General features: G+C 31.4%; 2 protein-coding genes across 2 annotated transcripts; both read left to right on the forward strand.

Moving 5' to 3' along the window:
• The first annotated feature begins 635 nt into the window (after nt 1-635).
• On the forward strand, nt 636-6,008 carry LOC143564803 (sodium/hydrogen exchanger 4-like). The gene is made up of 14 exons (XM_077051974.1): nt 636-1,035; nt 1,122-1,240; nt 1,346-1,443; nt 2,243-2,302; nt 2,530-2,576; nt 2,682-2,876; nt 3,020-3,066; nt 3,208-3,274; nt 3,347-3,447; nt 4,757-4,858; nt 4,951-5,095; nt 5,174-5,236; nt 5,317-5,400; nt 5,481-6,008. Exons 1-14 carry the CDS (start codon nt 841-843, stop codon nt 5,763-5,765), a joined length of 1,608 nt encoding a protein of 535 aa, XP_076908089.1. The 5' UTR covers nt 636-840; the 3' UTR covers nt 5,766-6,008.
• A 13,992-nt stretch (nt 6,009-20,000) lies between these two features.
• LOC143564804 (rho GDP-dissociation inhibitor 1-like) lies at nt 20,001-22,499 on the forward strand. The gene is made up of 5 exons (XM_077051975.1): nt 20,001-20,203; nt 21,235-21,301; nt 21,677-21,893; nt 21,977-22,103; nt 22,189-22,499. The coding sequence occupies exons 1-5, from the start codon at nt 20,051-20,053 to the stop codon at nt 22,261-22,263; spliced, it is 639 nt and encodes a 212-aa protein (XP_076908090.1). The 5' UTR covers nt 20,001-20,050; the 3' UTR covers nt 22,264-22,499.
• Nucleotides 22,500-27,043: the final 4,544 nt, after the last annotated feature.

Genomic DNA, 27,043 nt, shown 5'->3' on the forward strand with positions numbered 1-27,043 from the left:
AAAACGAAACCCACGCATTGTTGAAGATCCCATCCCTCCCGTAGCTGAAGATCCAACCCCTTCACGTGAAAAGAGGTGCTCAATGCTTATATCTTTGATCCTAATTTCCAATTTGGAAGGGTGATATCGCCCGTTATATCCCCCTCTTTCTCTTTTTTTTTGTTTCCTTATATAAACTCATCGTAAACATAGTTTTTTTCTTCTTTCCTGCTCTTTTTTTTAATAAAAAAGCTCTAGAACACAACTAACTTTTTTTCCCTTTATTTTCTTCCATTAAGTTAATTAGGGAACATAACGAGCCCACTAACCACTTCCGACTTTGAGAAGGGGGGTGGGGGGACTGCTCTCCGACCGATCACCCCTATAGTCCTGATATTTTTATATTAGTTATACACATATTTTACAAAACAAGTATACTTAATGTTTAAAACTAATTACCCAATTCAAGCCCGTTTTTATTAAGAAAAATATTTACACAATCAAAATCATAACTCAATAAATAAAAATAATCATTTAAAGTTTAAAAATAAAAAATCCGTTCATATTTTCTAGTCATTGACTCAAAATATTTGAACAATTCTCTAAGACCGTCATCCCAACCAAGTCACAAGTCACAACCATTTGGTTCTCTGACTCCCCGTCCATGTCAGCAGACGACTACGTACGAGACAGACTCCCTGAAACCCACGTGTACCATCTGCATTTGCCACGTGGCAACTCGCAATGCATCCACCACACTGCCACATCCTCCTTTTTCCCGGGAATATCTCTCACCGTCACTCGATCGGTTTTCTAACAGAACCATTGATCGTAGATTGATACAAAAAAAACGAATGAAAAATGGAGGCGGTAATGAATCACAATTCAACATTGTATAATTTGTATTCTGATCACGTAGCAACGAACCTCAAGGACACTCATAGTGACGTCATCCCCATCACATTGTTCATTGCCGTACTGTGCTTATGTCTAGTCGTCGGACACTTGCTTGAAGCCTATCGTTGGCTTAACGAATCCATAGCTGCAATCCTCATCGTAACAATTATTTCTATATATAATTAATCACCACATACATGCTTATTATTAAGATGTAACTAACTAATTAATTAATTACATTGCAGGGTTGTATTGTTGGAACAATCATATTATGCACAAGCAAATGGAAGAGTTCTCGTCTGCTGAGATTCAATGAAGAACTCTTCTTCATATATCTACTTCCACCCATTATTTTCAATGCTGGGTAATTATGCTCGCTCGGTTAAGTTTAATTTCCATTACCAATTAGCATGGTTGTTGTTGTTGTTGTACACGCGCGTGTCACTAGTTTTAATCTTACTTTAAACAGATTTCAAGTGAAGAAGAAACAGTTCTTCCATAACTTTTTCCCTATCATGCTGTTTGGAGTCGCTGGTGTTCTCATATCAACTTCTATAGTTGCAGCTGGTATTATTTATCTTATAATTCTGCGTAGCCCGAGTTCGAGCATTGTATGGGAGACTCGTTTAGGCTCAGTGAACTCTAACGAGCTATTTGTACTTTTTAGTTTTACCACTTATGGACTTCTATGAGTTTATTTTACACTGCACATTGCACAACTATGCTCGAGCCGAGCTTTGGCTCGTTTGAGGTACTACACGAGCTTAAGCAGAGCTAAGACTCATTGAAGGTTTTTCTAAAAATATATAAAAACAATTTGAGACGTATTTAAATAATTAATCAATAATAAATGAGTCGAGTCCAAGTGCTCGAGCTTTAGAAATGAACTACGAGCTCTCGTAAGTCAAAGCAAGCTGAGCTCGAGCCTATTCAAGCTTAGGCTCGTTTAAGGTTTTTCTCAAAACATTTAAAAATTATTAAAACATATATAAATTTATAAAGTAATAATAACGAGCCGAGCCTAATCTTTAAATGAGCCTAAGTCAGCCGAGCTTAGGTTCATTTAAGGTTTTTCACAACATATATAAAAATAATTTAAACGTATATAAATTAGTTAATTAATAATAAGTGAGCCGAGCCCGAGCTTGAAAAATGACACACGAGTCGAGCTTTAGATAGAGAGGTCGAGCACTCGTAAGTCAAAACGACACTCGAGCTTCAGATAGAGAGGTCGAGCACTCGTAAGTCAAAACGATCCGAGCATGAGAGTCATGCTCAAGCTCGGGCTCGGCTCATTTACAATGTTTAATCTTTTCTTTTATTTTATATTTGATATTTGGAGTATGGTGTGCTTGGTGTTGTGTAGGTAGCTGGTGGTTGTTTCCAAAGTTAGGGTTTGATGGTTTGTCTATCAGCGAGTATCTAAGTATGATAATCTGTCAAATCATTTTTTTAATAACCCTTCGATTCATAGTGGGTCATTTAATACATAACCAATTTTAAGTAGTTAACTGCAAGAACCGTAACAACGTGTACCTATTGCTTTAAATGTTATACGGTTCTCACTGTCCTTTACTTGAAATTGGTTATGCATTGAGCGTGCTTCATTGCTTGTAACTGTTGTAACTTGTAACAATTAACTGTACTTTTAAGGTATTGGGACTATTTTCTCCTCAACCGATACTGTGTGTACATTACAGGTTGGTCAGCTTATATTTAATAAGTACCTTATTATGAATGTTTTATAAATTATGTCATTCTGTGGTGCGATTATGGTTGGTGTAATTATGAAAATCTTTGTGAAGGTATTGAACCAAGAGGAGACACCTTTGCTATACAGCTTAGTTTTCGGTGAAGGAGTAGTAAACGATGCAACATCAGTTGTACTCTTCAATGCGGTTCAAAATATTAATTCAGATACACTTAATGTCCAGACAGCTCTTCGGATCTTTCTAGATTTTTTGTATCTGTTCACTACAAGCACAGTTCTTGGCATTGTAGTTAGTTCAATTTCTTTTCCTTTTCATTCAATGTAAAACTTGTAAAAACATCATATGAAACATACATTTTTAATTAACTATAATGAATAAAGATACATGAACTTCATTTGTAACCAACAATTTCTATGACTTATTTTGTGCAGGCTGGCCTTGTGACAGCTTTCATTCTTAGAGGCCTGTCCTTTGGCAGGTTAACACTCATTTTGTATATAATAATGTATTTAATTGGGGAAATGTGACAAGATAATCTTCCTTTCTAAAGAGTATATTCATAGAGTATATGTATTATGTAGATCAATAATCCCATTTGCCTTACATGTCACTTTAACAGGCATTCAAGTGTTCGAGAAGTTGCTTTGATGGTTCTAGTAGCATATTTGTCCTACATGTTGGCTGAGGTGATATATTCATCTAGTTTATGTCCTTTTACATATTTTTATCCTAACGTTTTATCGTGTTGTCGCTTGCAGCTGTTTGAGCTCAGTGGGATTCTGACCGTGTTTTTTGCTGGTGTGTTAATGTCTCACTATTCATGGCATAATGTGACTGAAAGCTCAAGAATCACTACCAGGCATGTATGGTCAACAGCATGTGCATTTAGTCAGTTTGTGACCAAGGGTTGAGTTATAATAAGAAGATTAGTTTTCCTAAGAAGGATAGGAAATAATCTTGTCCATTCATTTTAAAATTGAATGGTTGAGATTAGATTAGAGAGATCATAAAGTGTAAAACAAGGGTAAGGGCATAATAGGGATAACACATTTGTTGACTTTTTCTCTCCACATGCAAGGCACATGTCAAATACCCTCATCATTTTAAAACGCCCATAACTTTTTTATACGACATTTTTTTTTCAAAATAATTTCACCATAATAACGAGTGTTTTTTTATCTTTTATATGAGTACCATATTGCTATATAAAAAAAATCGTGGGTTTTGTACAAAGTGTGTTTTACCAAAATTGTGTTATACAAGTGTGTTTTATTTTTTTCATAGTGTTTTTTGCATTGTGTTTTTTACATCGTGTAATTTAATTGTGTTTTTTATTGTGTTTTTGTCATTGTGTTTTTATTTTCATAGTGTTTATTCCATTGTGTATTTTACATTGTGTTTTTCATGGTGTTTTATTTTCCGAAGAAATTTCCGAAGACTTTTCCGGCAAGGTGGTGGCGGTAGGTGGCGATGGGCGGTGGTGGTTGTAGGAGATAAGTGAAAATTTAAGTGGGTTTTTGAAATTAAATTAAGTGGGTTTTCAATATTAAGATATTAGACAAAAATACCCTCCTTCCTAGACTTCTTAGGATAATCAAACTTCTTATTTGATCTTTTCTCTTGTGACCGATTCTTCTAATTTAACATTTGAGAAGAAATTAATTAAGTGATCAAATTAAGGGATAAAATCATAAAATAGTAACAAAATTTTAATTTTAATATTGTTCAATAAAGTCAATTTATACTTTTTTGAGTTTTTTCTAACTAGAAAAACCACTCAAGTTCAATGTTGTTCCATTGTTGTGAAAATTGTTCACGTTCTTTAAATTAAATGACCTAAAATTGAACAATTATGCTTAGCTAAATGTAACAAATATGAAACTTGGTCACCATTTTGTGGTTATTCTTTTCATGTTTAACCTCAAGTGGGAGTTAATTTTGTGAAGTCAGCTAACCAATAACCAAGTTGAACCTTAAGTAGTTTTTCTGCTCAGAAACAAGCTTGAGTGACTTCAGTAAAACAATAGACACTTGATTATTAGGTAATGTATTCCCTCAAAAGCAACTCCATAAATGCTCTAAAAAGTTACAAGTTAGAAGTTAAAAAGCAATTTTACTTAAAGAGGCCGGTGCAATGGTTACTTATCTTGAAAGTTCTATATTTTCAGGTATGCATTTGCAACATTGTCATACATTGCTGAGACATTTATATTCCTATATGTGGGAATGGATGCTCTGGACTACGAGAAATGGAAAATGAGCACATTAAGGTAATTATGACCATTTTACGAATTTATTCTATCATATTTTCCCTTTTATGTTATCATAGTTGGTTTACTTGACATAGTTCATTTTGTCACAGTTTTTGGACCAAAATGGCCCTCTACGGCACCGTGATGTTATTGATAGCCGTTGCGCGTGTTGCTCTTGTATTTCCCCTTTCCGTTATTTCTAATTACATGCACAGAAGTGGGGGAGAATCAACCAAGATCTCAGGACACCAGCAGGTTGATGCACACACGCACAAGCACGCATATCTATTTATATTCTGAATTTACTTTTATGTTTCATAATTTATTTTTTAGATGGTAATTTGGTGGGCGGGTCTCATGAGAGGTGCTGTCTCTGTAGCCTTGGCATTTAAACAGGTATTTTTTTTTTAACATATATTTTCGATTGCGATATTTAGTTGAATAATGAAATTGTTTATTTGTGTGGGATTATATAGTTTACTCACTCTGGAGTGACACTGGACCCCAACAATGCTACAATGATCACCACTACTATTGTGATTGTGCTCTTCAGTACTGTTGTAAGTATTTTGTCACATGTTCTAATATGATTAGTTCTTTGTTCTTATGCAGGTCTTTATTAAACAACTGAGTATTTCAGGTGTTTGGTTTCTTGACAAAACCGCTAGTAGACTATCTACTTCCTGCAAGTTCACATACCAACACTCGGAACCCCCGAGACCCCGGATCTCCAAAAGAGGATATGACACTTCCGTTACTGTCTTTAGAAGAATCCGCTTCAGAGAATCTGTCAAGAGCAAGGGAAAACGTGTCAATGCTAATGGACCGGCCCGTTTACACCATTCACTCTTACTGGAGAAGGTTTGACCATACTTATATGAGACCAATATTTGGTGGTCTGAGTAGCAACGACTCCTCATGCTAGACTCATGCACGTTATAAATATTATTGAAGGAAAAATCTGAGTTTAGGATCCACAAAGTCACGATATAGAGCGAGTGTGAACGATAAAGGTTTAGGTCTATTAATGTGTTCGGTTTGGGTTGATGACATGAAGTTTATGCTTCGTCTTTCTATAAGTTAGATCATGTATCTGATATGGCATACAATGCTTTTTGTCACCAAATTTGCTCAACTGGGTTTTTAGAAAAGCTTCTTTTGTTATATTGTCTGGTCTGGAAAATTATTGTAAGAACTTAAAAAGGAGTTATGTTTAATCAAAGTTTACATAGATTTGAACTTTATTAAGGTTAACGAGCATTCCTTTATGTCCTTTTCTCTATGTTTGTGTTTGTTCTTAAGTTCTTTAATGTACGTCTATATCCGGTTAATAAAATTGTGTTTGCTCGTTTACACATTCATTCATGTTCGGCCATCATGTATATTTATGTTCTTTTGTGTATATTTATGTTCAATTTGTGTATAATTGTGTTCGTTTATGCTTTTATGTGTGTGTATTTGTGTGCGTATATTTATGTATGTCTATGTATATTTATGTTCGTTTACAAATGAACATAACTAAGCAAATAAATTCTTAGTGAACGAACAAAACAAAGAAAATATACGTGTCCCTTTGCGTGTTCAGTTTATAGTTAAAACGAATGAACAATGTTCGTGTTTGTTTACTTGTCTTATGAATTCAAGTTTAACCATAAACAGTTATAAATTATCAGTCTTATGTAAAATAAGAAATAAGTGACTAGTGACCTTTTCTGTTAACCAAAAATAGTCTTTTGCCTGAGCAAATAAAGTTTATCTCCTGCTGATTTGTCAAACTCCGCCGTTAAGATGCAGTTATAATTGTGTCGTTTTACTATCTCGTGTTTGGTTTTGCCGAGTGATTTGACTCTTATGTGCAAGTATGACCTTTCCCTTTTCCTACATATACATGCAAAGAACTACGCCCTACGGTAAGGTGATTAGGAGCAACAAATTTCCAAAAGGAATGGTGGCAAGATGGCTAACTATTGCGCTACGCCACTATGCAATGCAATATAAGTGACATATCAACGGAGTGGATCGAGTTGATTTTGCGATTTGAATTCATTAATTAAAAAATGGTTTAAGGATTGAGAAATATATCAGATAAGATAAGGGAGAGAAGATTGAGGTAGTTTGGACACGTGAATAGAAGACAAACGACAGATCCTATTAGATCAGTAGAAAACATTACTATAGAGGGCATGGTGGGTGGGGGGGTAGAAGTAGACCCAAATTGACTTGGGATGAGACCATTAGGCATGATTTGAGAAACCTGCATCTCTCCGAGAATATGGTTGATGATAGGACTTCTTGCGGACGTAGGATTAAGGTTAAAGACTTATATGGAGATGATATAGTTTTGGTTTAGAAATATGTTATAGAGTCATAACCTTACCAACTTATTATAATTTGTTTCTATTACTATTATTGTTTTTTTCAACTACTAATATTGCTATTTATTATAATGATTTTATCTACTTATCATCCTTTTTTTCCGTTTCTACTAAATATTACACTTTTCCAATATTTGGTTTTAGTCTTTATCCACTATTCTACTATTATGTTACTTGTTTTTGGAGTCGGGTTTCCTAGAAAGCAACATCTATATTCCCTAGGGATAGAAGTAAGGTTTGTCTATATCTCACCCTACCCCAGACCCTACTAATAGTTTATGTTATATGTGAGATTTAGCGGGTATGATTTTTGTTGATTGAGAAATATCCATACCAGCCTTAGAAAGATGGAATGCTGAAAAGCTAATGTAATGCATGTAAAGGAGGGAGGGATGAAAGACGAAGAGTGTTGTTACAAAAAGCCACTCTCACTACCGTTATAAGTTATGATTGATGACAACTAGTTTGTGAAGTCTAGAAACTCATTGTAACAAGTAACTGGGAATGAAATATTATATGTATTATAATATTACACATGTAATAACATAGTATTTACATTTTACATATGTAATAATGTATGTGTGTTAATGAGTTCTTTATATAATAGTGGTGTTTCCAACACAAAACCAATTTTAAATAGAGAACTATAACACTTGTAATAACATGTATAATATAGAATACTCATTAAATGTGGTGAAAGAGAGAGAAAATGACTTATGTAGTTTTCATAAAACAAGAATAAACATTTACACGTATAATACTCATCTAACTATACTATTAAAGCAATAGGCTTTAAATTCATATTCCCCCTTCCTATTGGTTAATTCCCATACTTTTCATGTATATCAATGTCTTCTCTAATTTTCAACTTAATAAAATAAATCAATAATATATTAAAATAAGATTCATCAATGCTATTAAAGTATTATCTTTCCTCTTTCATTTAATGTCTAATTTTTCATTTTGAATATTCTAATTAATATAATATTTTAAAATCCTAGCTATAGTTTCGAAAACCAAATATTCAAAATTTCATTTTGAATATTTTATTATTTTTGGTTGATTTCATTCACCACCTTTGTTAATTTTTTAGATAATATATAATATATAGTTTAAATAATTATTTGATATTTCATTAATAGAAGAGATTACGAATTTAATATATAGAGAGATTGCCGATTTAAAATATTAAAATTTTGTTAAAATATTATATTTATTTAAATTTATCAAATTCATAAAGTTGTAAAGGTTTGTACCATTCATGTTAAATTTAGAAAAGGATGACCCATTTGATTAAGGAAATGGTTTAATTACGGAATTTGTAAATTTGAATTAATTAGTATATATTCTTTGAATGTAATTAATTTGTAACTTTGAATTAATTATTATACAAATTATGGTGTAAATTTGAATGTAAATTTGAATTAATTAACAATCATTAAGTTTTACTATAATTAATTCATTTGACTCATTGACCCATTGACCCACTGACTTAATTACGGTCATTAATTAAGTTTTAACAATTATAATACAAATTCATTGACTTATTATTGTTTAACAATAACAATTGAGTTATTGTTGACCCATTGACTGATTATTGTAAACATTGACTTATAATTACGATTTACTAATTAACAATTGAGTTACATATATATAACAAAATTAGTAACTTTTATTTTCACACCTTATATGAATTACATTACATAATATATGGTGTTATAATTGATGATTAATTATATTATTGTAAATAATATAATTAGTAACTTATATTTTTACATTATGTAACATTGCATTTTATGAAATTAGGCATTTTAGAAAATTCAAAAATTTGGAAACATATAATTTGTATTTCTAATCTAATTATGTAACATTGCATTTTAGAAAATTCAAAATTTGAAAATCCATTAATTACGATTTCCCTTATATTCGTTCTTACTAAAACTTTTTTGAAAATTTTTGAAATTTTCTAAATTTATGTTTCTAATCAATTACACGTATACATTCCTTCTATAATTCATTCTACCCTAATTCATTTCATATAAATACGTACATTTGAGAGGTTAATTAGTAAAAACGATTAGCTTTGTGCCAAGGTTTTTACCTTTGTTGTTTATATATCTTCCATTTTCATCTTTCATTTTTTTTTGCTTAAAAGTGTTATTGTTCCTAAATGATTTTTTTTTTGTTTTTTAGTTTTTTTCACCACTAGCAAGATGGAGCCAGCAAATATCACTATGTTGAACAAATTGGATGTTCTTAACAGTGAGTGTATTCTAAAGGTGCCTATTTTGAAACTTTGGCTGCTGAAGGACAACTCAAAGCCCGAGAATATTGGTCCATCGAAATAATTGTTCAAGACGAAATGGTATTGTAACACATTCATTAATTTACTATATTATTTATACAACTTTTTACTAATCTTAATAATAATTTGCAGGGCAACAGAATGCAAGCCTATGTAAGGAAGCAGGTTTTGAGATATACGAATATATTGTTGATTTATTTTCTTATCGAAATTATTATGTTAATTATTCCGATTACATCCATTGATAATTCTTACTAATTTGTTTTTTAATAGTTCAGTATATCTAACATTAATTTATTTTAAATAATTTCAGTTTATGACGGCCCAAATTGAAAGATTGGCTAATTGCATGGAAAAAATATTTGATGGAGAGTAGTTTGATTATGTTTGTTTTGGTCATTACTAATGTATTTTAGTTATTAATTTTCTATCATTTTTTATTTTATGTAGCTTAGACAATTCATGTAAATTATTTCATTTTTATATGAATAACAATCTTTATTTTTTCCGTGTTAAAGTTTTTGAATCTTATCTTAAAAGTTTTAACAATTATTTATTGAACTTCCAAAAAATCGAACGTTTTTTATAATAATATTTACAATTATTTATTTTTGTTTTCAAAATTCAAAATTGACCATTATTACAACAACCTTTTTTTAGTTTTTAGTAGTATTTAATCTCAACAAACTTTCCATCTTTTGTATTTTACCAAATTTTAATTAGCATAAATGACATATTTAATATATACCAGAAATTTTAAATAATTTACTTTTGATAATACTTGAAAGTTAATAATTTTTGTATTAAAAATATTAATTTATTTGACCAATTTAATATGTGGTGTATTACTTATTTCAAATGTATATTTAGAAAATCTTATATATTTACTATAATTGCTTATTTATTTTAAAATAGTCATCATCTTTAATTTAATGATACATTCTAATCATTTATACATTAATTTATTTTTATTTTTAAGAACCGAATTTGACCACTCTTTTTTAGTTTTAATATTCTCCAATCTCAATAAACTTTACATCTTTTATGTTTGACCAATTTTTAATTGGGCATAAATGTCAAGAATTACCGATTCGTCTAAATTATTCTGGTGAAATTAAAAAATAAACTAATAAACCAAATAGAAATAAAAACTTTCCATCTTTTATATTTGACTAATTTTTCATTAGACATAAGTGTCAAGATTAATGTATAAAATTGAAAAAAGAATTATCTAATGAATTTATTGTTAAATAAGTTAATGATGCTAGAGTTTTGATAATAATTTCGTGATAATTAAAAAAAAGTTAATAGTATATCGTTTAGTTAGTAAACTTATAACAAAATGGAAAGTTTTTTATAATAATATTTACATTTATTTATTTTTGTTTTTCAAAACCGAAATTGACCACTCTTGCAACAATCTTTTGAAGTTTTTAATAGTTTTCAATGTCAAAAAACTTTCCATTTTTTATATTTGACCAATTTTTACTTAGCATAAATGACAAATTTAATGAATACAGGAAATTTAAATAATTTACTTTTGATTTATACTGAAAAGTTAATATGTGTTATATTAAATACACATAATTTTGAGCAATTTAACATGTTGTTAATTACTTATTTCAAATTTATATTTAAAAAATATGATATTCACTATAATTGTTTATTTATGCTAAATAATCATCATCTTTAATAAACGAATTTGACAACTCTTTTGTAGTTTTAATAGTCTCCAATCTCAACAAAGTTTCCATCTTTTATATTTGAACAATTTTAATTAGACGTAAATGTCCAGATTAATGTATACAATTGAATAAAGAATTATATAATGAAATTGATTTTAAATAAAGTAATGATGTTAAAGAGTTTGAAACATAACTTACTTTAGATTGCAGTCAATTTAACAAAATTTTAATTAGGGAATGATTTCTATGTAATAAAACTAAAATTAACCGATTAAATTTTAATTATCTCTATATTATTTTAATTAGAGTTAATTAGTGAAATTAGTAGAATAAAACTTTATTACTTCAATTTAACTTAATACATTTAACTAAATGGTCTTTGAATTGAAATAAAACAAAAGTTTAATTACAAAATAATTTATAATAAAATATACCTTTATTTATTTATTAATGTTGAAATTAAACTCATAATACCTTAAAAACTTTAGCTGTATATTTAATCAGGCTGTTATGGTTTATTTTGTTTTTTAGATTGTGAAGCAAAATGAATTTTTTTTTGTAAAATATCGAAGAAGTTAATGGTGGACTAATATGATTATAAATGTTCCTATCTTCATTTGTTTTTTAATTTAGGTATATAGTAAGTTTGTGTAAGTATTAACTTTTGTGTATACAGCCTAAATGTTTAATATTTTGGTTACAAACTTATGTTAAATATTTTTGTTGGTTTAATATGTTAGTTATGAAATTTTATGGTTGTCTATATGTATATGGTTGTTAATATTTTTTCAACCCATGTGTAACATGGGCTACTATTCTAGAAATATATTGGTGGGTTAGATACTTTTACGTAAATGAATTTCTGATCATCTATGTGGATTCAAGTTAGCTGATAGTCTTCATATCCAGTAGAGTAAGTTGTGTTATTGTTGTTTCTTGTGTAATATTTCTAATTTTCATGTCTTTAATATATTTATGAACACCAAATATAAATAACCTACAATTGTCACTAAAGTTAATAGTATTTGGTTTCCTGGTTTTCTAAATTTTTTGTTTTATGTTTTAAAATCATTCATTATGTAAGAAAAATTAAAACATCATGCTCTATAAAACTTTGTGTTTATATTTATGTTGTTCATCTTTTTCATATGCTAACCATATTATATTCTATTACAGATGTCTTCAAAATTAAAGAAAACGTAATTTTTGGTCAATCAACGCCTTCCAGTAAGAAGATTTCAAACGGTTAGTTATTTTCATATTTTTTAGTTACCCTTTAAAATTTTTAAGTATGCATTTTTTTTGTAAAGGTGCGCTTCAACGCCAAGAGAATTACTTATTAACATTTTGAACGGTCACATTTTATTTTAAACGCGTTAATACACTATATTGTATTAAAGTATAATTTTTTTATTAACTAAAATATAGTAAATAAAAATTAATATGTTATTACCTAAAAATTAGGCGCTTGTAACAGAAAGTTATAAACGATTTTTAATATTTTTATTGTTAATACATTATATCTTTTTGATAAACAAATCTTTAATAACATTGAATGTATGTTTACATATTTCTTTTTTCTATTTTCTTTTTAGAATTGATACGAAACATAATTTTCAGTTATCCATACTATTTTATTTTCTTAAAACCAATTAAAATATATGTTATAATTAAGATGTGTATACGAATAAATTATGCTAATTAGAGGCACAAAGATATCATTCCTTATTTTTTTACCTATATCTGGTTTACTCAATTTATATTGTTTCCATACTTGGCAACAAAATTAACAAATTTAGTTGTGCTCCATATAAAAAATCAATTTTTTGGTTTTTAATTAAGATCATACCAATTATTTTTTTTAGATTTTAATTTGAACTAAAATTTTCAAAAACACATTATGCTAAATAAAATAAAAAAGACCAAAATTATTTTGACTCATATATTGGTTCTAAAAGTAGATGTGCCAATAATGTTACTAAGGAATATGAATCAGAAGAACGGTTTGTGTAATGGAACTAGATTGCGAGTAATTAAGTTGGGAAAGGTGTTTTGTTGAAGTAAAAGTTATTTCAAGTACTAATACTGGTTATTGCACTTATATAATTCGTTGTGGTGTAACACATTCAGATATGAAACTTTCGTTTAAATTGAAGAGAATATAGTTTTTTTTTTCCAGTTATAGTCTGTTTTGCAATGACCATTAATAGAAGTCAAGGTCAATCTCTAGCAAAAGTTGACATATATCTCAGAGACCCAGTATTTACACATGGACAACTCTTTGTAGCTTTATCAAAAGCGAAGAGTGGTGTTAAAATTCTTATTAAAAATTGAAGATAAAGTTACAAATAAAGAATCAATATGGTTTATAAGAAAGTCTTTTTAATAGCTTATGAATTTTACATTTTTAACTTTTGATTATGTTTTCAAAGACTGTAATTTGAATGTTATTTGGGTTTATCTTTGTATTCACAATCATTTGTATTCATACAAATATTATTTACAACTTAAAGTATACTGTTGTCCTGAATAACATATAACAACTTATGCTGTCATTTCAAATGACATATGTTTGTTTGAAAATTTCAATATTTCAACCCGTGTCATACACGAGTTAATATCCTAGTATATCATAATTAAAATAACATATAATATAACAACCAGTATAATAATAATATTAAAAGATTATTATGTGATTCGAATGATGGTGGAATTAGGGGTGGCCAATTGATGATGCTGATGATGATGATAATAATAATAATAAGGAAAATTGGTTTTAAATAATCCCAACTATGCCCTATTGGTAAATATCCATCCCAACTTTACACTTGCCTGCTGGCAGTACCAACTACCTGTACATTTGTTTTTAACGGGCCGCGACTAACGGATGTTAACTCCGTTAGTCTTTGTCTGACGTGGCCATCCCAGCTGGCAAAAACTTGATTACGTGGAACACGACGTGGCGGCTGACTGTGTATTATTATTATTATTAATCATCATTTCAACTAATTTACATATTAGTATATTTCCAAACCCTAGTCCCCAATCTTCCAGACACCTATGACTACTATGACTACATAATAATCGGCGCGCGGCACCACCGGGCGCCGGCTTTCCAACAGCCACCGCCCTAATCTCTATCTGACCCGGCGGTGATGGCTGGAACCTTGCAAACCCTAACCCTAACTTTTATTTACCCACTTCATTGTGCAACACCCGATCAAAAATTATGGCATGAATTGGAAAATCATATCTGGATATGGATTTAAAAATCAGCTACGGATCTAGATCTGAAACTTTATTGCCGGAGTATTTAGGGTTGATCGGAAGCACATGGCTTGTTTTAGGTATGATTCTTGTGTGCTTGTTTTTGGGGAAGAGTTTAGTGGGGATATTAGAACTAGAAGGCCATGAAAGATTATTTTGATAAAGAAGTTGCAGGTTTGGAGAAGGTGTTGGTGGCTCGCCGGGGAAACGAGGGTGGTGGTGGTGGCTCGCCGGGGAAACGAGGGTGGTGGTGGTGGCTCGCCGGGAAATGAGGGGGGGGGGTGGTGGCTCGCCGGGAAACGAGGGGGTGGTGGTGGCTTGCCGGGAAACGAGGGGTGGTGGTGGTGGCTCGCCGGGAAACGAGGGGGGTGGTGGTGGCTCGCCAGGAAACGAGGGGGGATGGTGGTGGTGATACTGAACTAACAAAAAGGGAGGGGGGGGGGGGGTATAATAATAATAATAATAATAATAATAATACACATTCAGCCGCCACGTATCGTTCCACGTAGGATGATTTTTGACAGCTGGGATGGCCACGTCAGATAAAGACTAACGGAGTTAATATCCGTTAGTCGCGGCCCGTTAAAAGCAAACACATTAATAGTTGGTACTGCCAGCATGCAAGTGTAAAGTTGGGATGGGTATTTACCAATGGGCCATAGTTGGGATTATTTAAAACCAATTTTCCTAATAATAATCTATCTATTCTAATAAGACAGAATTACAAATTTTGTCCTTTAAAATAAGACGAATTACGGTTCGTGTCCTTTTCTAAGTTTCCTTGCAGGCGGTGTACTTTAAACTTTTTTTTCCTACAAGTTTTGTCCTTTACGCTAACTGGGTTAGAAAAAGTCAGTTAAATCCCCTCACGTGAGGCGCATGTGAGGGCATTTTGGTCTTTTTGCCTACCCTGCAACAACTTCTTCTTCTTCATTTTGCAGATCTTAAGCTTCTGTTTCTGTATCTATTAACACACACACACTTTGGATTCATCAATTAACAATCTAGGGTTTCACCAATGGATCCCACCGTCTCCCCCTTCCTCCTCCCTGCCACCGTCTTCTCCGCCGCCACCATTTCTCCGACGACGAACACCATCTCCACTCCCACAAGAAACCACAACCAACTCCATTTTTTTCAATCCTCTGCTACCGTTCTCCGCCCGGAAGCTTGCGTCGCCCTGCCGGAAGGTATTAGTGGTCAGGAACTCGTCTGCGGTTGTTGACGGAGATGCCGTGGCCGGACTCGAACGCTATGTTCCGGATGGAGTGTTCGGCGGCTGTGGCTCATGGACCGGTGATGAAATGACAGTACTGCGCCTTAGGTACGGTGACTTTGGAGAATTCGAAACTGGATATCACGCAGAAGCAAACCAAATCCAGTCCTGAGGTTTCTATTATTATTATTATTAATTAGGATATTTTGTTATTTGAGCCCTAATTATCATTATCAATATACAGGATTAGGTTATTGAGGTAATTTGCATAGTTTTCATTAATTTAATTGTTCCAGTGGATATTAATATTGTTTCTACTACTGAATATGGAATTCAGTAAGAAACCATCATACGAACAAAATCTCCATGGTTGTGGTTTCTTGTGGGAGTGGAGATGGTGTTCGTCGTCGGAGAAGACGGTGGCAGGGAGGAGGAAGGGGGAGACGGTGGGATCCATTGGTGAAACCCTAGATTGTTAATTGATGAATCCAAAGTGTGTGTGTGTTAATAGATACAGAAACAGAAGCTTAAGATCTGCAAAATGAAGAAGAAGAAGTTGTTGCAGGGTAGGCAAAAAGACCAAAATGCCCTCACATGCGCCTCACGTGAGGGGATTTAACTGACTTTTTCTAACCCAGTTAGCGTAAAGGACAAAACTTGTAGGAAAAAAAAGTTTAAAGTACACCGCCTGCAAGGAAACTTATAAAAGGACACGAACCGTAATTCGTCTTATTTTAAAGGACAAAATTTGTAATTCTGTCTTCTAATAAAGTAAAATAATATAGACACATGTTAGTTTGTGATTAATCCTCACAATTATTTTCCCTTCAAAACTAATATATGTTTTAAATTAATAATTATTCACTTTCTTTTTATATTACATCTATATTATATCTATAGTATGATTAAATTATTTATTTCTCTTTAAACTCTATTTATATTATATCTATACACTTTTATAATAATAAATATTTACATATTATACCACTACGTACTCATTATTAAAATATATTTCACAACATACTTGGTGAAATCTAAAAATCAACAACAAATCGTTAAATATGGAAAATAATATAATTTTAAATGTTTTTATTAACAAATTACACTATGTATATTGTTGAAGATTGTAAATAAAAAAACACTAATATGCTTTCAATTTACGAAGTAATTTTTTTAATTATTAAATTATAAATATATGCTTAAAAGTTGATCCATTTTTTATAAATAAATCCATTTATCTGTTGTTTTTTTTGTACACTGTCATATAATTTTATAAATTATAAATATATGATTTAAAACTATCAATTTATTTTTTCGATTAATTTAGTAAACTATACGTATATGTGTTAAATTGTAAGGAGAGTATATACCAACACTTTCAAATATATTAAAGTTTATCATATTTAGTTTCTTGTGTTTTTTTATCAAGGATTACTGCGGGTTTTTTGTGGAACTTAAGTTTTATTGTTACGGGTTAAAAGTTGGTTAATAGAATTGGTACAAATTAACTACATTTGGCTCAAATTTGTTACATGTAAAAAGGGGTAATTTGAATATTTTTAAAATTTTGAGAATGCTAGTAAAATTTATTGTTAAATTTGTTACATGTTCAAAGTTTTGACTTGAAAATGTAAAACAAATAAAAGTTAGAATTTAATTGTGATTGAGTTTCGAATTTATTTTTAAGGACATTTTTTGAAATAGTCAAGATTCGGGATTTTGCACGTTGGGTATTTTTCCCTTGACTATTAAAATTTAAGAAAAATGACAAGCATTTCCGACATGTCACCTCAAGGCCTATCAATACTTCTAACTTTTATCAAATTAGAAAAAAATGTGTTAATATTGACTTTTCCTTAAATAGTGATCATAATGTTTTATGTGAAGTATGTCGTACAAAATTATGTTCAAGTGAAGCAAAACATTCACAAAATTGAACGGGTTAACATGCTATTTTTTTTGTCAATTGGCAAAGTCAAGAAACCCCTCAAAATTATCAAAATCTTTTTTATATATGATGTCGCTCAAAACTATTATTATATGAGAAGTATTCTCCAAAATTGGTTCATAACTAAATTTATTTCAATAATACATATATGATATTGAGAAAAAATTTCAACAAATGGAGTGTTTTTTTTATTATGTTTTTGTACGTGCATTATTTTTTAATTAAGTTCATTTTTCTTTTTTTTTGAAAATTTTATTTGTGATATAAATAAAATCAATTTATTTATAATAATACAAGTATAGATATAATTTTTTCTATGCACATGTATTGTTTTATTTGTAACTTAATTATTTAGATTATTCCGTATACCACACGTGCTTTAAAAGTAGTAATAATAATAATGAGTAGCGGGATCATATTTGGATCACCACACACGACAAGACCATTTCCCGCATTCCTTTCCGTTAAATTAAGCAACTTTGACCCCCCTTAATTCTCTCTCTTTTCCTCATTCGAACAATAATAATAATAATAATAATAATAATAATTTCCCCCAATTTTGTCCCCATTTGTTTCACCGGATATCTTCTTATCATCATCATCATCATCATCATCATCATCATCATCATCCTTCCTTCCTAGTTACCTTCATTCTTTTTTGGAATAATAATATTACTAATCCATCATTTCGTCCTGCGTTCTTCTTTTTTATCTTCAGGACAGGTAGGTATTCTTCACCAGCCAACAATTTTATTCTTTCTTGCATTTTTACCAGTAATTTCTCGGATCAATTATTTATTTGCATTTCGATACAAATTCTCAAAATTATAGACACCATTATGTTTATCTTCTCACAAATCAAGAGTTTCAGAAATGCTCCCTCCAAACACGTACTCGTCAACGTCTCATTTTTAAGGCGGGACGACAACGTGTTTGAAAGACCAATATTTGTTCAACAAAACTCGTCGGGAAGACCTTTTTCTTTAACAAAATGGCCGAGATGACTTGTTTACAAACTCGTCCTGTTCGGGGCCAAATGGCGTTATTTGATTGGAGGATGTGAGCGGAAAACACGTTGGCGGCGACGAAACGAGATACGTCTCTATAAAATGAACATTTTAGGAATTTTCCCTCAAAAAGATTTAATTGTTTTTTTTGTTTGCTTTTATCGGTGGTTAATGTCTCTTTGGTAATTCATTTCACCAACCCACAATAAAATAGTGTTCGTTTTTAAAATAAGTTTTCTGTAGTTTTTCACTGTTCATGACATGCATCATTTATAAGTTTCATAGGATTACATATTCTTATAAATATACTGTTGGTAGATTCTTTCATATAATATAGAAGCTTCAATGCATTGCATTTAATAGATATAATGTTGTGTTCAGAAAATTTGCTGTTAAAAAAGAGGTATTCAGAACACTGGTATTCTTTGGGTCCAGCTGCAGTTAGGCTGACCCATCAGCATTTTCTTTATTTGCATGAATAATAAGTATATCATTAGAATCTCGGTTATGCAAACACGCACACAATCGAAAGTTAATGAACACGAAACAGAATAATTCGGTCTAAGCTGAGTTACGTCCACGAGCTGCAACAATGAATTTTTCATTGTTTTATGCTCTCAGCACTCGTGATGAGAAATTACAACAATAATGATATATGATTAAGTTGAGACCCTGATAAAACATATAGGGTCAGCCCAAAAACCTCTCATATCTTCAATCTTCATTAAACATAAAAAAGGTTTTTCATTTAACCGGGCCCAAACCCGAGGCCCAAGCCTCTACAAAGCCAGCATATATAAAACAAATTTACAATATCTTGGCTAAACTATTCATTTTTGGCTAAACTTTTACTTTAACCAGTTTAACCGTTAATAAATTTTTTTTAACAGATTGAATTATTTTAAAATAAATTGGCTGCAAAATAATTCATTGCTTGCTGTTATTTTTGACCATGAGAGATGTCTAAACTCTAGATAATGCTTCCACCAACCCACGATGTCTTATTTTTCATCCATTTTTTTGTATGTGTACCTTTTATTTGTACTTTTTACTGTTCATGGAATTCAATGACTCACATGGGAATCCAGAATCTTGGTGTGTGACCCCATATTTTAATACTTTTGCCTCATGTTTCATCATGCCTAAGCTACAGTTCATTGCATTTATAAAGTTAATAAAAGGGTTCTTTTGTATAACCTCATCATTTCATCTAGACAATTCTTCCACCAAGTTACAAAAAAAAAGTCAAAAGGTTGACATATTTGGTCATTTTCTTGGAAATGTACCTTTTATTTATAGTTTACCATTGTTATGTTTCATGGGATTGTAGAATATTGCATAATGTCTCACTAAATTTTAATCTTTTTGGTTAATTATTTACCTTGTAGAAGGCTAATATCCTGCAAAATGGGTGGTACTGATGATGATAAAGGAGCCCCTGCATCTGGATCTGCAGCACCAGGTCATGAATCTGAATCTTCTTATGCAACTGATGAAGAAGATGCCCAAATACAGTTGGGCCCCAAGATTAGTATCAAAGAGCATCTTGAGAAAGACAAGGTTTGACTTTCTTATTTCATTTGCATCCCTGAATGAATTCATTATTCTTACTTTATTATCTAGGAGTGTTCACGAAACCAAAATAACCTAACACGATAAAAAAATACGAAGGTTTCATTTTATGTTGAAAAAAATGCGATTTTTTTGGTTCGGTTTTGCTATCAACCAAAGACTGAAAAACCGAACCGAGAAAACTTTTTTTAAGTAATTTATGATGTAGCAAACAAGTTTATGTCCAAATGTGAAATAATCAACTAATCATTAATTAACAAAAAAAATTAGGCCCACAGTTTCTGGCCCAAATTCATTATATGGACCATTTTTTTGACCCAAAGTTTTCAAGCATAATGGTGAAAGCGAAACTGAACCCATTGTGAAAACTGAAAAAACCGAAACTGGATCATTTTCAAAAACCCGAAAACCAAATTTATGGTTTTTGTTCGGTTTGGGTCTAAAACCAGCCATGCACACCCCTATTTTATTCATTTTATGTGTAGATTATCCTGAAAGTCTAAACCAGCCCAGTTGGCTGAACTCTTGGTTTTTGTTTTGTTTGCATATCCTTGTTGTAACAATGTTTTTATTTTCTTAATTCATTTGCATACTCTATAAAATTAGTGGGTCTGGCTTATGTTTTAGACTTTTAGCTTTAACGGGTCAAACAGGTTAAATAAAGAGATAGTTAGAAAGGAAATTTTTAAACAGGTCGAAAGATTCCCAAAAGGGTAGTTTTATCACATAAAACCTTTTAATTTATTTATTTATTTTTTTTGTCATAAATTTCAATTGTTACCGAAACAATTTAATTTTTGTAATCATATTTGACACACTGAATGTTTATAAAGCAACAAACTTTTGGACTTAAAGCATGTCGGTCAACCCAACCTGATTCATTCAACCCGTACGAAAACTTAGGCCATTTTCATTTTGAAGTTTATTTTATTATATAGTGAATTTTTTTTACGGCATCAATTATTTTGGATAAAAATAAAATGCTTGTTGATGTTCTTGACTATGTGTCATTGTTTCAGGATGATGAGAGCTTGAGGAGGTGGAAAGAGCAGCTGCTCGGAGGCGTTGATGTCAATCAGGTTGAAGGTATTTTTTTTTCTTTTCCTTTTTATTATTTTTATTTTCTTCCATGCGGAAACGAATATAATTATGCTAAACGTTTAGAGTAGAACTTTCATCTTTCGCCATCCAGACGTGGCGTATATTCTACTCATATATGTAAAAGTAATGACTTTTGGTTAAAGTTTTTTCCCATTTGTTAGCATCTGAATTTTGACCTCTAAACCTTTACTACAATAAAGTTTACAACAGCTTAAAGTGTCCCATATGAATTGCAGCATTTCCTTTGTTTGACTAACTAATAAACTAATATTACATATTTGCCCCTGAACTTTGTCACCAACTTAAAATTACATATCTGCCCCTGATATGTTTTTTTGGTACCATTAACATTTGTGACAGAGGTTCAAGAACCAGATGTGAAGATACTGAGCCTTACTATAGTCTCTCCTGATAGACCCGATATCGTTCTTGAAATCCCCAATTCCGCGAACCCAAAAGCCCCTTGGTTTACTCTAAAAGAAGGAAGCAAATATAATTTGAAATTCTCAATTAAGGTTAGCAATGACATTGTTTGCGGGCTAAAGTACACCAACACCGTCTGGAAAACGGGCCTCAAGGGTACTCTCTCTCTTTATCTTTTGATTGCCATATTATTATTTTTAATCATTTTAGTCGTTTTATGTTGAATTTTAATAATGTGGTTGACAACTCAAAAGAAATGCTCGGGACCTTCAGCCCACAAGCAGAATCGTACACACATGTAATGCCTGAAGAAGTTACTCCCTCGGGTTTTTTAGCTAGAGGAAGTTATACTGCAAAAACCAAGGTAATTTTTTCATTGTTGAATACTTGATGTGTTAAATACAATAATAAGAATATAAAGCTTATACTTGTTTGTACTATGTGTTCAGTTTGTTGATGATGTTAATAAGTGTTACCTGGAGCTTAACTACACTTTTGACATCCAGAAAGACTGTGCCAAGTAGGATCCAGATCATTGCGGAACCATTTTATGGTTATATTGGGAATTCCTTTTTCGCGTTCTTTAGGAAATTTTTGGCTAGTTTGATGTTACGATCGCAACTACATCTTTGTGGTGATCGTTGTGTTTTCTGTTAGATTTTGATACACAATTTTAATTTGTTGGTTTCTGCATTGTTTATCTTTCTTTAATGACGGGTTTATTTGTTGTCTTTGACATAAGTGTTTCTTGTTCATTCTAACAAAGTATACATCATCTTTAACTGTTCAAACAATGCAAATTTTTGAATAGTATTCATATAAGATATTAATTTTCTGCATGTAAGTATGGTTCATTTAAGGACATTAAACATTGAGCATTCTTACTAGAATCAGGTCAGTTATATATAAAAATATGAAGTAACTCCTAAATGTTATTTGTGAAAATATATATATATAAATAGTTATATATCTTTCTAAAAGTATCCTTTTTATGACAATCTGAATTAATAAAACTATAAAGAAAAAAATAAAATCAAACAACATGCTTTAAAATATTTTCTATCCTCTCTAATCAACCAATGAAACAAAATGGGTCATTCAATTTCAATGCCTAATTCATTACTTTGTCCATTTCATTAATTCTTCATTCATTTGGTCCAATAATAATGTAAGATGGTTGCATTTTTGTATTGACAAACAAACCACATGTTTTATGTCAAATCTCATGTTCAATTATGCACACTTTGAAATATTTGCTTCATTTTCATTTAGTTTACACCAAATTTTAGTCTTTTTCTGTCAAGACAAGGCAATTACAAATACTACATATAAGTGGGATAGCTGTAGAAAGAGATTCATGATTAGGTTTTCTTTATTTCACAAATTCAAGCTTTGAATTATCTTGTTTTCAACCGGCTCTCTAGAAACAAACCGGCTGGTCGGATTAGAAATCGTTTACCCCGACACGTCTTATTTAATATTAAGTACTCTTGAATTGTTTTCATTTGAGTCGGTAAACCAAATCAATAATTAACCAAGAATTTTAAATGATAAATATAAAACTTTAGGGATGGCCCCGTTAGGGGTATTTAAGAAATCCGAAATTCAAAAAAAAAAAACCGAAATCCGAACCGAAACCGAAACCAAAATAAACCAATCTGAATTCTTATTCGGATATGAAAATTTAAAAAATTCGGATTGTTTGGATTATTCGGATATCCGTTTAATCCGAATAAAAAACATGTTTTTAGTGATATTTTCCGTTTGGTATATTTATTAGACTATTATTTAAAGTTTGAACTTTAAATTTGTGTTAAGAGTAATTCGTATTTTCCAGTTTGTATGTTTACTGTGATTCTAAACTATTAAATGTTATGAATCCGATCCGAATTGAATTTGGATAGATCTGGATCGGATAGGAATATTCCTAATTCGGATCGGATCGGATTTCGGATAGGGCCCAAAAATTTTGAAATCCGAATACGAACAAACCGAATAATCTGTTATCCGATCCGATGAGCACCCCTAGGTTCAATTGCATATTTATATACCTATAAGGGGGTGGGGTGATGTCCCTTATGGACCTCCATCACTCCGTGATCATAATGTGTTTGTATCTTGGTAAAATATCATCGACTGATAGTAATCACGGAAGAGAGAGAGAGAGAGAGAGAGAGAGAGAGAGAGAGAAATTATGACTTTAGGAACGGTTTTTTGATTGTTGAGAAAATAAAAAAAATAAATTTATTTTACACTATGTAAAACAAACCAAAGTTTCAAGCAAAAATAAATAAATAAAACTGTTCTCTTATTCTTCAATTTCTTTCATAAAAATGCAAATGGAAGGTCCAAGAAAAAAAGGTTTGACTACAAAGAAAATAATCGTATAGGCCAAAGGTTGTTTTTATTTTTGTTAATTTTATGTTTTAGTTTTTTTTTTAATCTTTATTGTAGTATTAAGTTGATGAAAAGTTATTTATTTAATTTGATTTTATATTTAATTTAAACAAAAATATATTGGATTCAAGTGATCACTACCCGGTGAAAAAATTGGGTCTCAAGTGACCAGGTGATGGAATGACGTTTGACCAACTATGATTGGTGGGTCTCAAGTGAGCAAGTGATCACCGCACACTTATACAAACCGTCACATCATATTCCAACTTTTCTAAAAACTTACTTTTCTTTTCGCAACATAAAACCTCCACGGATCTCATTTAAAAAAAATATTAATGTTGTATATATATTATGTATTTGTGTGTTTGAGAGAGAGAGAGAGAGAGAGAGAATGGTCTCACTTTCTCGTCCGTCCTCAAGTTTGGAGAGACAAACCCACCCACAAACCTCACCAATAACCCCCCCCCCCCCCCCCAAAGGCTCCGTCCTTCACCTTCTTGTCCATCCCATGCTGCATCACCCGAACAAGCATCCACAAACCTTGTGTTTAATAATCTTGTTGAACCTTGAACTTAATTTCACAACAACTCATCCAATCTTAAAATTTACTACTAAATCATATGTTTTTTATGAAAATCACCGATCCATGCCCTTAGTAAAGGTAAAACTTTCATTCAATTTCTTCATAAAACTTAAATTACTTTACCATATACGAAATCAAGTATAATAAATTTTATTCAATAGTTATCATAATTCAATTACAAGTTTTTATTTCACTCAATAATATCCAAAACTGTCTGTATGAGGTCATCCCCCTGGACAGGTGCTGAGTCGGATATTAACCATTCACCGAATGAGACGCGTGTACTGATCTCCCATCCACGCGCGAGTAGAGACAACCAACCTACATTCAATTCAATTCAATTCAATTCAATTCAATTCACATAATAAATATTAACAACATTTAATTTTATAATAATATAAATAAAAATAGGCGCCCACACAATAACTGGCGTCCTCTTCTCTCTCCATGCCTTGTTCATGCTAGCTAACACTGGTACAAAACTCACCTTCCATAATATTAATATTAATATTATTATTATATTTTCAACCTAAATTATACAATTCTATAAAACTTTGCATATAATCGATTCACGTTAACCTGCAATTCACTCTTCAAAGTTTAATTCGCTTCAATTAAACAGTTGTTGTAGCAGGTTTGTATTGTTTTCTGCTTCAATTTATTTCCTGTTGAATAATTGAAATGAATTCGTGTTGAATTGTTAATCGAACTTGTGTACGGTGTTTGACTACTAACCGACTAATGTATTTTGTTTTTGCACTTTTACTTGTTTCAATAGTTTATCATTTTATTTACTCATGTTTGATTATTCCTTTAGGTTATTATTATTATTATTATTATTATTATTGTTATTATTATATTGATTTGACGAGTTAGTTTGACTCTGATTATAATTTATTAGTTGAATCTGATTGGCTGCTGCTGTGGTTGTGAAATTTGGGGAAGAAAGTGATGTCTAGGTTTGAAGGAGTTATTGTTTCTGATCATTGGCTTCAAAGCCAGTTTACTCAAGTTCAGCTTCGTAGTCTCAAATCGAAGGTGATTCATATTAATTTATTGCTAATTATAATTACATTGTTGTTATGTTTTGTGATAGTGGTTGATGATCAAGGTGTGTTTGGATAGCTTTTAGATTGAAGTTTATCGCGCAGACTATGGGGTGTACTCCCCACACCAATTTCCTTGTTGTGCCGCATGAGCGTCACATCACAATCCCACAATATCATGAAATTCCTCCCGAATTTGCTTCCCTCCGTTTTCAAATAAAATAATAATATTTATATATCAAAATGTAGATTAATTTTTTTAAAAATTTTTTTTGGGGGGGGGGTATTTTTCTCGGTAACAATTGGTGAATATTCCTCACAATTTTCACTGATGTTGGCCTCAGTATAAGGGGGGGGGGGGGGGGGCGGTGCTTGCCGATGGCCCCAATGGATCAGCACCAAATTAAACTGTTTTGACTATTTGGGCCCAAATATTCATATTTGAGGAAACATGTAGGAGGTTGGTGTTATAATTGCACTAAGCTATCCTTATTCTGAAGGTATGGGTTAAAGTGATTGTTTATGGTCAAAATAACAAGATTTCAAGGAACCAGTTTTTGTAAGATTTAAGGGGAGTTTGGATACGCAATTCACCAATTTCCCCATTGTGCCACATCAGCGCCACATCACACTCACTCCAGCTTCTTCCACAATATCAAGGATATACTCCACAATTTGCTTCCCTCTGTTTTCAAATAAAATAATAATATTTATATATCAAAAAGTAAATTACATTGGTGGGTGATGGGATTTTCTCGGTGAAACAATCGGTGAATATTCCCCATAATTTTCACCGATGTTGGCCCCAATATGAGGGGGGGGCAGTATTTGCCGATGGCCCCAATGGCCACATCAGCATCAAATTGGTGGATTGGCATCCACACATCAACACTAAATTAAACTGTTTTGACTATATGGGCCCAAATATTAATGTTTGGGGAAACATTAGGAGGTTGGTGTAATAATTGCACTGAGCTATCCTCCTTTTTCTCAAGGTATGGGTGAAAGTGATTGTTTATGGTCAAAATGATTTCAAGGAACCAGTTTTTATAAGATTTAAGGGGTGTTTGGATGCACATATAGAACTGATTATTGTGACCACATTACTTTAATAATAAAAATATAGTAAAAGTTGATTAAAACCAGGATAGGCAATGAGATTTCTTACAACAGCTTGTTACAAACTTCTTCAAATCTGATTATTATAATCCAAAATAGTCATAATATCAGAATCATAAGTACTTTAAAAGATTCGGAACAATTGAACTTTGCTCAACC

The sequence above is a fragment of the Bidens hawaiensis genome, unplaced genomic scaffold (assembly GCF_021521415.1).
Source record: "Bidens hawaiensis isolate Kalapana, Puna unplaced genomic scaffold, B.hawaiensis_p1.1 tig00022166_1, whole genome shotgun sequence".
Taxonomy (NCBI): domain Eukaryota; kingdom Viridiplantae; phylum Streptophyta; class Magnoliopsida; order Asterales; family Asteraceae; genus Bidens; species Bidens hawaiensis.

What these genes read in the sequence shown, in the direction of transcription:
- LOC143564803 (XM_077051974.1), top strand. Translation starts at nt 841, where the DNA reads ATGGAGGCGGTAATGAATCACAATTCAACATTGTATAATTTGTATTCT. An exon ending in AACTTCTATAGTTGCAGCTG is followed by an intron (nt 1,444 to 2,242) that starts GTATTATTTATC and finishes GGTGTTGTGTAG; the next exon opens with GTAGCTGGTGGTTGTTTCCA. An exon ending in AGATCTCAGGACACCAGCAG is followed by an intron (nt 5,096 to 5,173) that starts GTTGATGCACAC and finishes TTTATTTTTTAG; the next exon opens with ATGGTAATTTGGTGGGCGGG.
- LOC143564804 (XM_077051975.1), top strand. Translation starts at nt 20,051, where the DNA reads ATGGGTGGTACTGATGATGATAAAGGAGCCCCTGCATCTGGATCTGCA. An exon ending in TGATGTCAATCAGGTTGAAG is followed by an intron (nt 21,302 to 21,676) that starts GTATTTTTTTTT and finishes CATTTGTGACAG; the next exon opens with AGGTTCAAGAACCAGATGTG. An exon ending in GTTATACTGCAAAAACCAAG is followed by an intron (nt 22,104 to 22,188) that starts GTAATTTTTTCA and finishes CTATGTGTTCAG; the next exon opens with TTTGTTGATGATGTTAATAA.